Source organism: Mirounga leonina, unplaced genomic scaffold, assembly GCF_011800145.1.
Source record: "Mirounga leonina isolate KUSES-001 unplaced genomic scaffold, KU_Mleo_1.0 Mir_200, whole genome shotgun sequence".
NCBI lineage: Eukaryota > Metazoa > Chordata > Mammalia > Carnivora > Phocidae > Mirounga > Mirounga leonina.
In genome coordinates this window covers 21,804,123-21,820,805 of record NW_023270503.1, presented here as the reverse complement: position 1 = coordinate 21,820,805, position 16,683 = coordinate 21,804,123, and the positions used below count along the sequence as shown (strand labels likewise).

Below are 16,683 nucleotides of genomic sequence, written 5' to 3'. Positions count from 1 at the left end.
TGGCTACATAATTTGTGGGGCCCAGTGCAAAAGGAAGAGGCGGGGCCCTTTTTCCAAATTAAGAATTTCAAAATGGGGGCAGCAGAGCGTTAAACCAAGTGCATAACCCTTGGTCCTGCTCTCATAGGTGAGTAAACAGGCTCAGAGAGGTTAAGCGGCATGCTCAAAGTCACAAAGCTATCGCGGACCGGGGCTGGGATTCCGACCGTCTGGCTCCACGTGGAGCCCTGAGCTCCCATGCTGGGCCCCAGGTTTCATTTGCAAATATTGACCTACCGTGAACAAAGTGCCGGGCTCACCTGGGAGGGATCCGAGAATTGCTAAGCCCACCGCCTCCAGGAGCTCAGAACTCAGTGGGGAGACAAGCCAGGTCCTGGAGCCCTCCTGCTCCTTTGTTTTACTGAGTCACCTTAAATCTGGCTCTACCCTCCCCCACCTTCCTTCCCCCTGGGCAAGAAATTCAATCTCAGCCCTGCTGAGAGAGCCTGACTCCTCCTGGGGGCTTATGTCGGGTCTAAGAAACCAAGGGGAGGGGCAGGGCCTGGTACCTCATCCGAGGTCCACCATAGTCACCCCCATTCCTTTTCTCCTCAATGCTCTCCCACCACTGGACCACCCGACACTGATTTGTCCTCAGTGCTCAGGGTCTGGCCCTACTACCAGCCCCCACCCCCTTTTGGGTCACTGAGGGAAAACAGCCTTCCATAGACCAGAAACACCAAAGTGTGTGTGGGGGCGGGGGGGACACACGATGCTGCTCTCTTTCTTAAGTGGAAGGGGGACTGGGGAAAGGAGCTGCTTTTTGTTGTTTTTTGTTTTGGAGGGCGGGAGGGAGTCCTACCGTGGCTGTTACAGGCAGGATGGACAAGAGCACCTACTTAGGAGTCAGACCGACAAAGTTCAAAACTCTGCTCCAAAATTTGCACTTAATAATAATAATCACTTAGTAATAAGTGGTTATGCTCCCTGACCTTGAGTAAATTACTTAACCTCTCTATGACCCTGTGCCTCCATTTCCTTATTTGTCAAATGGGAACAAGAGTTCCTTCCCTATGAGGCTGCTATGTGGCTCCTCCTAGGCCAGTGTTCATTTGGCCCAGGGCCCATCCTCTTCAGAGACACTACCCATGAGCAATGAGCCCATCATACCCCTCATTCCTGGTCTTGCCAGGCAGTGCCCAGAGTCCAGCCCCCATCTGTCTTTGGCCACACACACCTGGGAGGTCTCCATCCTTCTTGGTCGCTGCCTCACCCATCACCCCTCCCCTACCTGGGCCCTCCTCTTCTAAACTGGCTCTCCCTTGTGGACTTGACTTTCCTGAGGATTCCCAAGGGGTGCTGCCTGACCCCCACAAAGAAGAGGTTGGTAGCCTTGCTCCCCGTAACTACTTCTGGACCATTTGCCTCCTCTAAGAGCCTTCCTTCTTGGAGGCTGGAGCCACTTGGCTGTCCTGCCTGCTCTCCACCTGGGGCTGTGCTCCACCTCATTCTCACCATGCTTCTGTCTTGGGTCACAATCTCCTCACCCATTTCTTGCTTAACCCTGCGTGACTCCATTATTCAGGAGGATGACCTTGACCTCTCAGCTACCCTTACCCATGGTCACTCTTTTGGGCTTGTCATCACCCTAAATTCCTTCACATTCAAGGCAGGCTTCCTGCTCTCTGATCTTAATCTCATTCCTTCCAGGGAGCACCCACCAGACCCTCCACCTGCCAACCTTTCTGCCACCACTCTGACCTTCTCAGAGATCTCTTCTCTCCTTGATGTCAATTGCCTTCTCTCAACCAAATCCTTCCCCTTGATATTTGCCATGATTAGCCTCATCCATCTTGAAAGTCTTTCCATCTTTCCCCTCATATGAAGCACCCATACTACTTCCCTATGTCTCCTTTCTTTCCCCTCCTCCCGACCCACTCCAGTCGGCTTTTGCTGTCAGCCAAGCCCACCCAGTGGCCCATGTTGCTGAAGCCAGTAGGCCTTTTTCTGTCCCATCCCAGTTGGCTTTTCCAGAATCCAACCATGAGGATCCTTCCTCCTTGCAACTCTCTGTCCCGTTGCCTTTGGGACACCACCCTCTCCTGGCGTTCCCTTGACCCTACAGTGGTTCTCTCTGTATCTTCCATGGGGGCACCCCTGAGTTCCCTGAGCCTGCTCCTCTCCTCGTGCTGCTCCCTGGATGGGCCCTTCCAGGCCTGCACTGTCTGCACACTGAACTCCCCGATTCCTCCCACCAACCTCTCGTCTCCACGTTCTCTCCACACATGCATCTCAAGGGCACCTCCAACCAACATGTCCAAAAATGACCTCACGAACCCCCACCTGAGGCTTTCTGTGCCCCCACCTCAGCAAATGGCCTCACCCTCCAGCATAAGCCCTGCTCTGCAAACCAGTCTTGACACCTCCCTCTCCCTCACTGCCAATCCTGAGGATGTCTCCTCTACAGGCCTCAAGACCTTCTCATGACCTCCACCTCCACCATCTCCCCTGGGTCCTGCCAGGGTCTCCGAACCAGTCCTGTTTCCACTCGTGCCCCTTTCCAGTCCATTCTCCACTAGGAAGCCAGAGGGACCTTTCCAATGTGCAGGGTCACTCCCCTGACCAGAGCCCTTCAATATCTTTCTTCGCTCATAACCAAAACTCCTAACTCACAGCTCCTGAGTCCCACCAGGACCTGGAGGCTTGCCCTCCTCCAAACTCACAACGTCATCTCTCCTATCTCTCTTCCCGTTGCTCTCTGCCCTGCAGCCATGCCTGCCTTCCCTAGTTCCTCAGCTCTGACTCACTGCTATGCCACAGGGCCTTTGCACATCGGTTTCTCCTGCTTCCCCAGCACTCCCCCCACACCCTCTCCGGACCCCATCCTCTTGTTGTTCTTCCATGGCTGCTACACAAATGTGATTTCCTCGGGGAAGCTTCTCCTGCCTCGCCTCTCCCACCAGACCAGGCTCCTTTTTATATGAGAAGTCATGGCACTTCTCACAGTGGGTGGTCCTACAGTCATGTGTGTGGCTGTCAGAATTAACTTCTGGCTCCTTCAACAGACTGAGCAACCCAGGGGCAGGAGCCTGGTCTCTCGCCGCCCACCGCTGTACCTAAGCAGAGTGCCTGGCAGGCAGTAGGCACTCAAGAAATATCGGCTGAATGTAGCAAATGAGACAAGTGTGTAAAGTACATGATAGGACACAACGTTGGCTATTCGTTATTATTCAGGGACGCCGTGGGAGTGGGTGGGATTTGCTCAGAACCTTGAGATGGAGCGTATTTGGCCAGGTGGGTCTGGACCAGGTTGGACAAAATGACCTGAGGCTCCGGCATCCCACGGCTCTGACATCCTCCCAACCCTCCATGTTCTTCCCATGAGGGTGATCCTCCCGCGGGCAGCGGAGTCGGCCGATTTTGCGCACAGACGCGCGTCCTCCCAAGCCCGGGCTGCCCGGGCTGCCATCCCACGCTCGGCCAGCAGGCGGCGCGCGGAGACCAGCCTCGCGGCGGCCGGGACTCTCGCCGAAGACCCGCCCGAGGCTCGGGGGCGGGGCGGGGGGGGGGTTGCCCTGGCCCGCCCCTCGCAGCCCGCGGGCCTCCCTCCACCCGCCGCAGCGTCCGTCCCGGCCTCGGCCGCTGGCAGCCATGCTGGGCGCACGGGCCTGGCTGGGCCGCGGCCTCCTGCTGCCCCGCGCCGGGTCCGGCTTCGCCGCGAGCCGCAGGTACAGGCGCGTGAGTGGGCTGCTGCGGGACCGGTCGTCACTGCGCTGGTCCCCAGTGCCTGCCTGGCCACCCCTCCTGCCTCCTTTCCACGCCAGTCTGCTTCCGAGACCTGGCCCAGGCAGTAACGGCCTCCCCCCGCCCCCCTCCGTCTCCCCGTCCCTTCCTGCTGCAGGGCTAGCTCCCCGGGGACTCTCCTGACACCACCTCCAGGAAGCCTTCCTTGAACCCCAATGCTGGGCCTAGGGTCCTTATCCAGCGGCACCCTGGAGTGACCTGTTACAGCCCTTTGGCTGCAGGGGCCTGTCATTTAGGTCTGCCCTGCGGCGCCAGCCTCCCAGGCTGAGCCCCGCGAGATCTGAGCCAGTTTCTGACTCCCTGGGCAGCCTGCGGGTCTGGCCTCATGGAAGTGCCCAGGGGTGGATGTTGAGTGAGAAGGTCCCCATTGTCGATTTTCCTCTCGTTGCCCCTCACCCGGTCCAACCCCAGATCCATTCTTTTTTTTTTTTTTTAAAGATTTTATTTATTTATTCATGAGAGACAGAGAGAAACAGAGGGAGAAGCAGGCTCCCAAGGAGCGGGAAGCCCGATGCGGGACTCGATCCCAGGACCCTGGGATCATGACCTGAGCCGAAGGCAGACGCTTAACCATCTGAGCCACCCAGGCGCCCCCCCAGATCCATTCTTGCCCTGTCCAGCCACCAGCAGCAGGCAGCCTCCTGCCCAGATCACCAGCCCAGGCCTGTGGGAGAGATACCTCCAGCACAGCCATCATGGGGAGGGGCCCTGTTGGGGGGGAAAGAATGGAGACTGAAGGGCCATTCTGCCCATTGTGACTCACCCTGACCTCACAGTCATCATCCTTCCCACCGCCAGGTCTGAGAGGTTGGGGGAGACTAACCTGGCAGGGAGCCCCCAATGAGCCACCTTCCTTCACCCCCCCAAAAACACAAGGGGGAGCACAAAGGCCACGGTCTCCCCCGTGGTTCAGACAGGTGGGTTGGGCTGGGAGCAGGAGGTTCCAGGAGAGGGGCCAGAGGGCAGGGTGGGCTAGTATGGGCCTCTGGGGTAGGCCCGGGGAGGGGGGAACCCCTCACTTGACCCACCTGCCCATGCCAGGGGTAGCTCCTCCCGGGACAAGGACCGAAGTGTGACGGTCAGCAGTACAGTGCCCATGCCTGTTGGAGGGAAGGGAAGCCGGACCAGCTGCTCCCCATCCACACTCCAGAAGGTTCCCAACCGCCTGATCAATGAGAAGTCACCATACCTCCTGCAACATGCTTACAACCCTGTGGACTGGTGAGGACCACTCCTGATGCCCTTTCCCCTGTGGGGTGGGGGGGGGGCAGCTGGGCTCCCAGCCCCTCCTGTACCCCCCCATCCTGGGGCTAGTGAGTGATGCCCAACCCTGCCGGGCCTAGGTACCCCTGGGGACAGGAAGCCTTTGACAAGGCCAGGAAAGAAAACAAGCCAATTTTCCTTTCAGGTAACGTAGCCACCTTCCCTGGGATGGGAGGAAGGGAGTGGTATTGGATAGGGGAAGCGTCCTGTGGGTCTGGGGCCTCCCAGGAAACCTCCAGCCAGTCACTGGTACCCCTCCCGGCCCACCATGGCCCCATTCCAGTGGGGTACTCCACCTGCCATTGGTGCCACATGATGGAGGAGGAATCCTTCCAGAATGAGGAGATCGGCCGCCTGCTCAGTGAGGACTTCGTCAGCGTGAAGGTTGACCGGGAGGAGCGGCCGGATGTGGACAAGGTGTATATGACCTTCGTGCAAGTAAGCCGTCTTCCCGTGTATCGGGCGGGGGGTTATCCGCGCACAGGGGGCCGCTGCCCTCACCCTCGCCCTCTCTCTGCCAGGCCACCAGCAGTGGTGGGGGCTGGCCCATGAACGTGTGGTTGACTCCCAACCTCCAGCCCTTTGTGGGGGGCACCTATTTTCCCCCTGAGGATGGCTTGACCCGAGTTGGCTTCCGCACGGTGTTGCTGAGGATCCGGGAGCAGGTGGGTGCGCTCCCGGGGAGCGGAGAGGGGTGGGGACTGGGGGGGGGAGGTCAAGGGCGAGGGGCCCCCACCGTATGCTGACCTCCGGGTCCGCCCCTGCCTCCCACAGTGGAAACAGAACAAGAACACCTTGCTGGAGAACAGCCAGCGTGTCACCACAGCCCTGCTGGCCCGCTCGGAGATCAGCATGGGTGACCGACAGGTGCCCCCCTCCGCTGCCACCATGAACAGCCGCTGCTTCCAGCAGCTGGACGAGGGCTATGATGAGGAGTATGGTGGCTTCGCGGAGGCCCCCAAGTTTCCCACGCCGGGTCTGTGCCCCCCCCCCCCCCCGCGCGCCCCCCCCCCCCCATCCCAGCCCTCTGATGCCTGTCTGGCCCATCTTTTCTGACCGCTGGCTGGGTCATTAAGCACCTGCTCTCCTGACTGGCCAGTGAGCTCCTTACCCCACCTGCCAGGAGCTCTCTCGTGAAGACCTGACTTCTGGTCTCAGCGGCAACCCCATGACACTGACCTGGGTAATGATGTTCTGTCCTCTGTGTTGACCGTTGACCTCCTGACCTCCAGGGTGTCCCGGGAGACAGCCTGTTGAGTGAACTCCTAACCCCAGCCTGGCCAAAGGCCTCCCGATCACCCAGATCTCTGCCCCCCCCCCCCGTGTCCCCCATGCTCTCACCCAAGTGCTCTTGGTGCCCCCACAGTGATCCTGAACTTCCTGTTCTCCTACTGGCTCAGCCATCGACTAACCCAGGATGGCTCTCGGGCCCAACAGATGGCCTTGCACACCCTGAAAATGATGGCTAACGGGGGCATCCGAGACCATGTGGGACAGGTGAGGGGGATTAGGCATTCCCTGGAGGGGGCAGCCGGAGGCAGGGGGTTGGGACAGAGGCTGGGGTCGGCCTCCAGCCCCATGTCCTGCCTGGCACAGGGTTTCCACCGCTACTCCACGGACCGCCAGTGGCACATCCCCCACTTCGAGAAGATGCTGTACGACCAGGCACAGCTCGCGGTGGCCTATTCACAGGCCTTCCAGGTGATCCCTGAACCCGGCCCAGGGCAGACACTTAGCCTGTCCACCTACCTCTGGCTGCCTCTCTAGGGCTTTCTTGGGGACTTGTGCCCCCCCTTAACTTCACCCCTGATCCCCTCCTATATGCCCAGGCTCCCTCCCCACCCTCCTGGGAGAATGCTGACTGCCTTCTCTGTACCTAGGCCATCCCAGAGGCCTCTGTTTACAGTCTCCTTCCTCCCGTCTCAGATCTCTGGTGACGAGTTCTACTCCGACGTTGCCAAAGGCATCCTGCAGTACGTGGCTCGGAACCTGAGTCATCGGGTGTGTGTCCACTGAGGCAGGCGGGCCTGGCTGCGGGAGGGCTTGGGTCCTCCGCTGCCCTGAAAGTTGGGGCCAGCAAACTCTCCTCTCCTCACAGTCTGGAGGCTTCTATAGCGCAGAGGACGCAGACTCACCCCCAGAGCGGGGCATGCGGCCCAAAGAGGGTGCCTTCTATGTGTGGACGGTCAAAGAGGTCCAGCAGCTCCTTCCTGATTCTGTGCTGGGTGCCACTGAGCCCCTGACCTCGGGCCAGCTCCTCATGAAGCACTACGGGCTCACAGAGGCCGGCAATATCAGCCCCAGTCAGGTGAGGATGCTCGGGGACAAGGGAGGGGTCCTGAGGCCCAGCAAGTGAAGGGACTCCCTCTCACAAAGGGCTGTTTTCCTCAGGACCCCAAGGGGGAGCTGCAGGGCCAGAATGTGCTGACTGTCCGGTATTCACTGGAACTGACCGCTGCCCGCTTTGGCCTGGACGTGGATGCTGTCCGGACCTTGCTCAACACGGGGCTGGAGAAGCTCTTTCAGGCCCGGAAACATCGGCCGAAGCCACACCTGGACAGCAAGATGCTGGCCGCCTGGAACGGTGGGGCGGCCGGGCCTGATGCCTGATCCCGTTTACAGACTTACCCTTCGCGAGGTCCCTTCTATATGTCAGGCACCTGCTAGATATCAGTTCTCCCTTTATCCGGTTTATCATCCCCAATTTACAGATGAGCCAACCGAGGCTTACAGAGCTTAAGTGACCCACCCCAGGTCACGCACAGGGGGCAGAAGCTCTCACCCCATTGCTCCAGAGAGGTGTCAGGGCTTGGGGGGTTGGCAAGGCGGACATGCCTGGAAGGGCCCGGCTCGCTTCTCACGACCACCCGTGTCTCCTCCCTCCAGGACTGATGGTGTCTGGCTATGCTGTGACTGGGGCCGTCCTGGGCCTGGAGAGGCTGATCACCCATGCCATCAATGGTGCCAAGTTCCTGAAGAGGCATATGTTTGACGTGGCCAGTGGCCGCCTGATGCGGACGTGTTATGCGGGCCCCGGGGGAACCGTAGAGCACAGGTCAGGGGCGGGGCGGCCTCGGAAGGCTTGTCTCCCTGGGCGTCCCAGGCCCATCTCTGCCCCTCTCCCTACCTCCTGGTAGGCTCCAATCCCAGCTCTGCGGTCCGCTCACTGTGAGCTCTTAACTTCCTTGGGCCCGGTTACCCACCCCGGGAAATGGGCTAAGCGCACCCACCGAAGAGTACCAGCAAAGGGTGCTGGCAAAGGGCCTCCTCTGGGAAAGCCGCTCTCTCCCGGGGCCTGCCTCCAGCTCCTTCCCTAACGCCTGTCCCCCCAGCAACCCGCCCTGCTGGGGCTTCCTGGAGGACTACGCCTTCGTAGTGCGGGGCCTTCTGGATCTGTACGAGGCCTCGCAGGAGAGCTCCTGGCTCGAGTGGGCTCTCCGGCTGCAAGACACGCAGGACAGGCTTTTCTGGGACTCCCGAGGTAGCGGCTACTTCTGCAGTGAGGCCGAGCTGGGAGCTGGTCTGCCCCTGCGTCTGAAGGACGGTCAGTGGTGGGCTGGAGCTGACGTGGGCCCAGTTAGGGCTTGGGTTTCCCTGGGGGAGGCATAAGTGAAGTGTAATGGTAAAGAGCCAGCATGGGTTCGCATCGCCACCGCTTATAACCAGTTGACTTGGAGTTGGTCTCATTATATTCCAGATCATCAGTTTCTTAATATGTGAAACAGCGCTGACATTGGTACGAACTCACAGGGTAGACACAGAGACGAATTTAGCTATTTGGTCGAACAGGCTGGGTAGCAGTAACTGGAGTGCCTGGAGTCACATATCACACAAGGCTATAACCCTCACGAAATACAGTGTAGCAGGGGAAACAGCTAATAAACAGTAGTGACTAGTACAAGAGTGCATGCGTGCAATGTGAGTGCCGTCAAGAGGTAGGGGCCCGGCCCCTTCTGTTTTAGTACGGCTCACCATCACCTGACGCGTCTGGTCCGTTCACGGTCTCTCTCCCTCAACTCAAATGTAAGCATCTCGGGAGCAAGACTTCCTTTTCCTTCCACATTCCCAGAGTCTAGCGTAGGCCCGGCACATAGCAGGTGCTCCGTAAATGTTAGGTGAAGGAATGAAAGGACCTTGAGAGAGGACAACAGCGGGGCCCAACTCAGCTAGGGGGAGGTCCGATCAAACCGGGGACAGGCGTCATTTAGCCAAGAGTTAGGAGGAGCCTGGAGGATGGAGGATGGGGCCGAGGCCAGAGGAGGGGAGGCGCCCACGTGGGCAAAGCTGGATCTCTGCAGGGTCTTACAGGCATGGCAAGGAGTGGAAATCTCTGACGGGTTTTCAGTAGGTTGTGATCTGGTCCAGTTAGGTCTAGGAATTTCATTCTGACTGGAGGTGGACAAGGGACCTTCAAAAGGGAGCAGAAGAAACCGGGTGACCAGTTAGGAGGCTGTTAGTGGCATTCAGTCCCGGCGAGGGCTGGCCACAGACAAGCTAGAAGTATGAGATGGGGAGAAGTGGTGGGATTTAGGTCTACTCTGGCAACAGACCCGGTAGACTCTGGGTGGATTAGAAGTGGGGGAGGGGGGAGGGGCAACGATGGTGGCACTCTGGTTCCAGCAGCTGGGTGGCTGGATTGAGGAGTCCACAGTGAGATGGGGGAGCTGGGGGACCAAAAGTTCACCCTGGGGCAAATGGCTGAGAGAGCAAAAGAGCAACTGTTGGTGCTGGCCTTACTATCAGAGCTGGGGCAGGATTGGGCAGAGTGGGGTGGGGGGGGGACTTTTTTCTATCCCATCCCCATCCCCCACAACTTTAGCCACAGTCCTGGGGCAGGGTCCCGGGACCCAGTGAGCCTCCCTCACCGCTCCTTCCCCCTGCAGACCAGGATGGCGCGGAGCCCAGCGCCAACTCCGTGTCAGCCCACAACCTGCTTCGGCTGCACGGTTTTACGGGGCACAAAGACTGGATGGACAAGTGTGTGTGCCTGTTGACCGCCTTCTCTGAGCGCATGCGCCGTGTCCCCGTGGCTTTGCCCGAGATGGTCCGCGCCCTCTCAGCCCATCAGCAGACCCTCAAGCAGGTGGGGGGGGCGGCGAGGGCACTGGCGCTGGGACCCTGGGTGGGAGGGGATCTGGGGCTGCAGTGGGGGATGGGGACAAGGGGTGGGGCTCCTGGAGCCGTCCCCCGGAGCTCAGGTCTGTGAGTGTGTGGCCGTCTAGGAGTGTATGTGCAGGTGTCTTCATGGGGATGTGCATCTGAGGGGCCAGGCCTCTGGCTTGGGCAAGTGCCTGTCCGAACACCTGTTACTGGGGCTCTCAGCACAGGGAGGGCGGGAGGCAGGGGCTAGATATGGGTCCCTGGGGCTGGTGAAGTGTTTCTCCATAGGTCTCTGTGTGTCTGTGTAGTTGGGTCGGCCAGTGTGTATGCAGCTATATGCTTACCTGCGTGCAAGTCCCTGTTTGCATTTTTGCTGCGTGTGCACATCTAGATGTGTGTGGCCCTGGAGGCATGTGACTGTGTGTGTGCGGGTCTGCTGAGCATGTGCTGGTGAGCGTTCACCGGTCTGCATTTGCCTGTCTGCGTGTGCACGCCCCGTGTTCAGGTTGCATCTGCGCGTTTGCCTGCCTATCTCTGTGTGTATGTGTGTGTGTTGTGTGCTGGTGTCTGTGCCTCTGGGTACGTCTCCCTGCCACTGTGTGGGTCACCGTCACTTTGTGTGTTCCTGGGTATGTGTGTCCACGTCCCCACTTGCTGAGCTTGCATCTGAGGCAGTCTCCTGGCAGCTGGTCTGGAGGAGGCTAAGCCAAGTCTGTGTTCCTTCCTGGGGCTATAGTGCGGAGTGGAGGGAGGATGGGGAACCCCTGGGGGGTCTGGTCCAGCTCCCTGCACCTGACCCCGGAGTTACCTTTCTGTTCTGGCCAGATTGTGATCTGCGGAGACCCCCAGGCCAAGGACACTAAGGCTCTGTTGCAGTGTGTCCACTCCATGTACATCCCTAACAAGGTTAGAGTCTGTGAGCCCAGCCCCCACCTCCAACTCCCCTGCCCAGCCCCGCCCCCCGCCCCCCGCCCCTCTCCACCATCCCCTCCTCTGGAGGCCTGGGAGTGGAAAGCCACCGTGGGCCCCGCCAGCGTCCCAGCACCCCCCGCCCCCGGTGACCGTCTACTCTGCTCCTCCCACAGGTGCTGATCCTGGCCAATGGGGACCCGTCCAGCTTCCTGTCCCGCCAGCTGCCCTTCCTCAGTACCCTGCGGCGGCTGGAAGACCGGGCCACGGCCTACGTGTGTGAGGACCAAGCCTGCTCGATACCTGTCACGGAGCCCTGCGACTTACGGAAACTGTTACACCCGTGACTGCCCCGGCCGCCTCCGGCGGGGGCAGGACGCCCAGCTTCCCAGCTGGCCAGAGACCCAGGCCCAGTAGCGCCCTGAGCACGCTGTGGCCATCCTTGGGCACCCTGTCACCGGGTGCCCTTGGCCATCCTTGCCGCTCCCCCCATGGGCACCCACCCACCCTGGAATAAACCTAACAGCGTCCCGCGGGAACCTTGGGGTCTCTGCCTTGCTGGTGGGAGGGGTGCGCCTCTCGATGACCCCTCTGCCTTCTCCAGGCACGCTGCCCCAGTCCGTGGTCATTGCAGCTCAAGTGAAACTCAGGGCAGGGGGCCCGTAATGACCACCAGCTTTCACATAAACCAGTCCAAGGACGGTTCTCTGTCATTTGGAACATCTGTTGGGTTGGAAGTCCTTCTCCAAATCTGAGTCCTTCCTGCTGCAGGGAAAGCTGGTACTTTTCTGTGACCACCTCCTGTCCCTTCGGATGCTCCCAAGTCCTGCCCTTGGCATTCGCATCTTCACAGACCCCAGAAACCCCATCTAGCTTCCACCTCGGGGAAGGCACTGGGAAGTGTGCTTGGGGGAGGGCGGGTGTAGTGGGCTGGGGCTGACTGGCGGGGAACAGGGAAGGAGCTGTCTCCCTCCCTACAGCCTTCAGGGGTCTGCTGGGCCTGGGCACCCTCACAGCCCCAGAGCCAAGCAGTACAGATAACCAGAAGAGGCTGCTAGAGATGAGAGTCGAATGGGGCCACTGCTTGTGGGGATGACAGCAGGGGGGAGGAGTGGGAGATTGGACTGTCACTGTAGGGTCTACACATGGTCACACCCAGCCACACACTTTGACTAGGCAGCTGGGCCCTCGGTGCAAGCCACCGTCCCATCTGGAGGGGATTAGGGCTCCGGCCAACAAGGTCAGGTGGCCCTTTTCTGGCTGGAGCCTGCTCAGCCTCAGGCAGGAAGTCTGAGGCTTGGGCAAGTGGAGCCGGGTCTGGGGGGCAGTGAGCGGGGAGGGGGGAGCTGGTGAAGCACAGGTGGCCTTTTTGGCAGCGTCAGCCCTGGCTCTGGAAAGTCTAGGCAGTTTGCAAAACCCTCTGTCTCCGTCTCACTGATCCTCACGGATGAGGTGACAAGGCAGGTACATCTGGCCGCCTATGGACAGATACTCAAGGCCCAGAGAGGGTCAGAGACTGGCCCGAGACCACTCAGCACACCTGGTTCTTTCCACGGTCTTCAGGGGACAATAAAAACCGCTGAGCCTTCTTCTCCCCCCCCCCCCCAGGAGGTATAGGCGCGGCTGTGAAAGGGGGTGCATTTGGTGTCTCCTACCCCTCTCTAGCCAGTCTTCCCTCTGCTGCGTCCTCTTTCCCTTCCCCTGGTACCAGGCATGCACTCGACAAAGGGGTTTTGTAAGTTCAAAGGAAGGAGTTAGGGCCTTAACGGGTTAGGCTTCCGGGAGAGCTAGCATTTTCTGACTAGGGTAAGGCTCAACATCCGGCTTGCTCAGATACAGGCTCTTAGGTCTGCTGCCCCTCTTCCCTTGGCCGGCCCCTCTTGGGTGCGCTCTCTGCTCTACCAGCAGGGCTGTCCCAGAGGAGCTGGGGGCCAACGCCAGGGGACACGGGACCTCACAGCTGGAGAAGTCACTTCACTAAGTTCATCTGTCTGAGCCTCAGTCGTCTTATCTAAAAAATGGGACAACCACCACCCAACTCCCAAGGCTGCGAGGTGACAACATGGGATGATGTATCATCGCTGAGCGGAGAGCCTCACAGATGGGAAGATCGTCTCAGTTCCCGAGGGAGCCAGCCAGGCTGTGCAGGAGGTGTAAAGGGGAGAGGGTTGGAGGGCGCTGAAGGGGCTGGCAGAGCAGGTCCTATATGAAGGCTCTCCCTCAAACCCCGAAATCATCTTAGGCCTGACTTCTTTGTTAGGAAACTGAGGCCCAAGGAACTTCCTGTGCCTCATTCTCCTCCCTGCCTGAGGTTACTCATTCGTCTAACAAAGATTTATGAAGTACAGACTACGTGCCAAGCTGGACCGGACTAGGCTCTGGTGAGCAAAATGGACGTAACCCTTGCCCTGAGGGAACAGAGAGCCTAGAGGGGCAGACAATCATTTCGTGACTACACACCTTAACATCAAGTGCTATGAGGGTCCAGATTCTTGTCTGGCTCAGGACAGTGTCCTCAGCATGTTGACACATGGTAGGCACCGCGGTACTTGCTGAAAAAGGGCGCTCTGAGGGGGTGATGGCAGGACCGAGGCTTGGAGGGTGGGAGTTAAAGATGGTTTCACCCCTCCTTTTGCCTTCTCTGTAGGTCCTGCCTCCTTCCTCCCCTTCCCCCCTCAGGGGAAGAGAGCATCTCTGACTGGATGTCAGAGTCTTCCGGTGCCCCCGCCCAGGGATCAGGATACCTTAGGTGGCAGGTCACCCCGGGTCCTGAGGCCAGGGGAGTAAATGTGTGTCTGCCCCACACCCTGCTCCCTCTCTGGGTATGTTCTAGAACAGAGTTCAGCTCAGAGACAGAGGTGGCCTGGATGATGGATGGAGGTGTAGGGCCTGCTGACCACCAGGAAACCTGACCACTGGGCTGGACGAGCCTTTCTGGGCTCGTTGTCCCCTCTGCAAAGAGGGTATGATTAAAGTCACTACCTCCTGGTGTCAGCCCTGGGGCTTTTTGACCCTGTTGGGGAAGGGCAGCCGGACTAGGCAGACTGCCACCTGCGGGAGGGAGGAAGGTGTCAGACACGTGGAGTGAACCAGAAATAGGCCCCTCTCCCAGAAGACCGCTGAGAGTTCAAGCCTGGCAGGGCACACGCGGAATGAGAGCAGAGACTCCCGCCAGGAGGGAAAGGCACTTAAGGGATCGGCTCATTAGCATGAAATGCAAATGAGCTCGGCCTCATTTGCACAACTCGGTGCCCGGATTCGGCGAAAGGGCAACCCGGGAGGCTGCAGCGAGCGGCGTGGCCCTCCCCTCTGCACTCCCTGCAACGCGCCCTCCAGGGAGCTGAGACACCCACCCCAGGCGGCCCGAGGCGCGCTGGGGCTGCGCGGGTGATGCAGCCTTGGAAGTTGGGGAGGGGGGCGGGGGCGGGAGGTCACCCTGCCTCCGCCTCTCCGCAGTGGTGTCGGCGCCCCGAGAGTCTCGGGACAAAGAATTGACTGACCTGCTTGGTTCCGCCGCCGTGTCTACATTCCCAGAGGTGGGAAGCGCTTCCCGACGTCTAATGCTCGATGCCCTCCGCGCCCCACTTTCACTCCAGCGCCCAGCACTCCCGCGGCGCTCTGCTCCCGGGCACCTGCAGCCTGTGGGGCGGCGGTGGGAGAGGGCTGGAGCTGACTGAGCCCGGGGACTCGGGGAGGTGGGGCGCGGCGAGACCCGGCTGTGCACGTGCGTGTGCGCTCACGGAGAGCCGCAGACCCTGGAGGACCGCTCCGGGTAGAGCGGAGGTGTGCGGACAGCCTCCCGGCCATACTGGAACTCCAGAGGGGAAAACTGAGGCACGGAGTGGGGGGAGGGGGGTTGGTGAGACTTTAAAGCAGGTCAAGACTCAGAAAGCCCAGCTCCGTGCTTCCACCCCCTCTCACACACTCGAGGCCCCCGCAGGTCCCTTCGCGGGAGCCTCTCTCTGCTCCTCAGCTGCTCTGGGGGCCCTGGGCCCTGGGACCGGCATGACCTGTCGGAGGCCACGTGTTCAAGCGCGAAGCCCCTGCGGGAGATCCACAGCCTTCAAAGGATCTCTAGGGGCAGAGGGGACGAAGCTCAGGACTGTTGACGTGAGGTCAGGGTCGGCGGGTCAGGGTTAGAAGGTCAGGGTCAAAGTCTCAGAAGTGGACCTGGGAGAGGGGTCTACAAGACCAAGAGGTTGCTGGAAACCACGCCCAGACCTTGCTCGCCCGGGACTTCCCTTCGCTCCGCCCATTTCCCCCAGACCGCCCCCCCTCCAACCTGAAGCCCTACCCCGGGGACATCCCGCTCCGCTCCTCCCCTTCTTCGGTCCTGCTCCCAGGTTCGACTCCAGGGTGGGCGAGTGATCAGGTGGAGACCCAGGATTTCGCTCTGGGATCCTGGTCACACCCCACAGCCCGGCTGCCAGCCTCTCTTCTTCTCCAGGCCCGCCCAGAGCTGAGCCCCACCCTACGGCTGTGGTCCAATTTTAGGGGTCGTGGACAAAGGATGCCCCGGGGCCCGCAGCGCTATCCCAGGACCCGGCGCCGAATACTCTGATTCCCCGGGGCTCCCTCCAGGGGAGTCCCAGAGACCCCAGCGGCCAATAGGAAAGTGGGTTCGGTGTGGGTAGCCGTCTAATTGGCTCTGGCCTTCGGGAGCGGACCCAGGGGCAAGGGGAGGGGAGAAGGGCGGTCCTGGGCTTCGGGGTGGAAACCGGATTCCAGCTGTGGTTCTCTCCCCCGGCGGCCCCGCCCGCTCTGCCACGGCGGCCCGCCAATGGGCGCGCGGCTCGGGGCCGGCGGCGCGCGGGGATTGGTCGCGAGGCTGGCTGGGGAGAGGCGGGGCCGAGGCTTGAAGTTCGAGTGAGGGATCCAGCTGTGGTGTGCGCCGGGCTCCTCGCCGCCGCTTTCGCTTGCTCGCTCCGCGTCTCGGCCGGAGGAGGAGGCAGTGGCGCCGGCGACAGCTACGGCAGCGGCAGCCACCGCGGCGGCTGCGGCGGCGGCATCTCCGCCTCCACCCCCGCCCGGGACGGCCCCCCACCGTCTCCCCGCCCCTCCCGGACCGTGAGCCCGCCGCGGGGCGGAGGAAGGAGCCGCCCCCCACCCCCTCCAAACCCACCCCCAAAGAGATCCCTCCTCCCCTCCCCCCGCCGCCGCTGGCGCGGAGCCGGGACGATGCTGACCCCTTAGATCCTGCTCCAGCTGCGCCGCGGGAAGAGGGGGCGCCCCTCCCCCGTATCCCCCGCGCTCTGACCCCCTTCTCTCTCCCCCTCTCCCGGCCGCTTCGCCGAAGGTAGCGCCGAATCGGGCGACCGGAGCCTGGGCGCGAAGCGAAGAAGCCGGAACAAAGTGAGGGGGAGCCGGCCGGCTGGCCCGGGGGGCCCCAGGAGCCCTGGGGAAGAGGGACTCGCGCCGGGCGGGGCTTCCCTGCGACCCGGCGCCCCGCGGGCAGCATGCCCCTGCGGGCAGGGGGAGCTGGGCTGAACTGGCCCTCCCGGGGGCTCAGCCTGCGCCCTAGAGCCCCCCAGATGCGCCCCCGCCGGGGCCCCCCGGTGGCGTGAGGACACCTCCTCTGAGGGGCGCCGCTCACCCCTCTCGAGACCGCCCGGGGCCCCGGCTGGCCAG

General features: G+C 61.1%; 1 protein-coding gene across 2 annotated transcripts; it reads left to right on the top strand.

Moving 5' to 3' along the window:
* Positions 1-3,591: 3,591 nt before the first annotated feature.
* On the top strand, positions 3,592-11,724 carry SPATA20 (spermatogenesis associated 20). Of its 2 annotated transcripts, XM_035026848.1 has the most exons (16): positions 3,592-3,707; positions 4,825-5,004; positions 5,127-5,191; positions 5,330-5,484; positions 5,568-5,711; positions 5,821-6,022; positions 6,413-6,543; positions 6,643-6,747; positions 6,973-7,047; positions 7,145-7,354; positions 7,438-7,630; positions 7,933-8,101; positions 8,379-8,590; positions 9,930-10,129; positions 10,972-11,052; positions 11,232-11,724. In XM_035026848.1, exons 1-16 carry the CDS (start codon positions 3,631-3,633, stop codon positions 11,400-11,402), a joined length of 2,370 nt encoding a protein of 789 aa, XP_034882739.1. In that variant the 5' UTR covers positions 3,592-3,630; the 3' UTR covers positions 11,403-11,724. The 2 variants fall into 2 exon arrangements, with proteins under 2 accessions (XP_034882739.1, XP_034882740.1); XM_035026849.1 differs by lacking the exon at positions 9,930-10,129 and having other exon boundaries at positions 11,232-11,323.
* Positions 11,725-16,683: the final 4,959 nt, after the last annotated feature.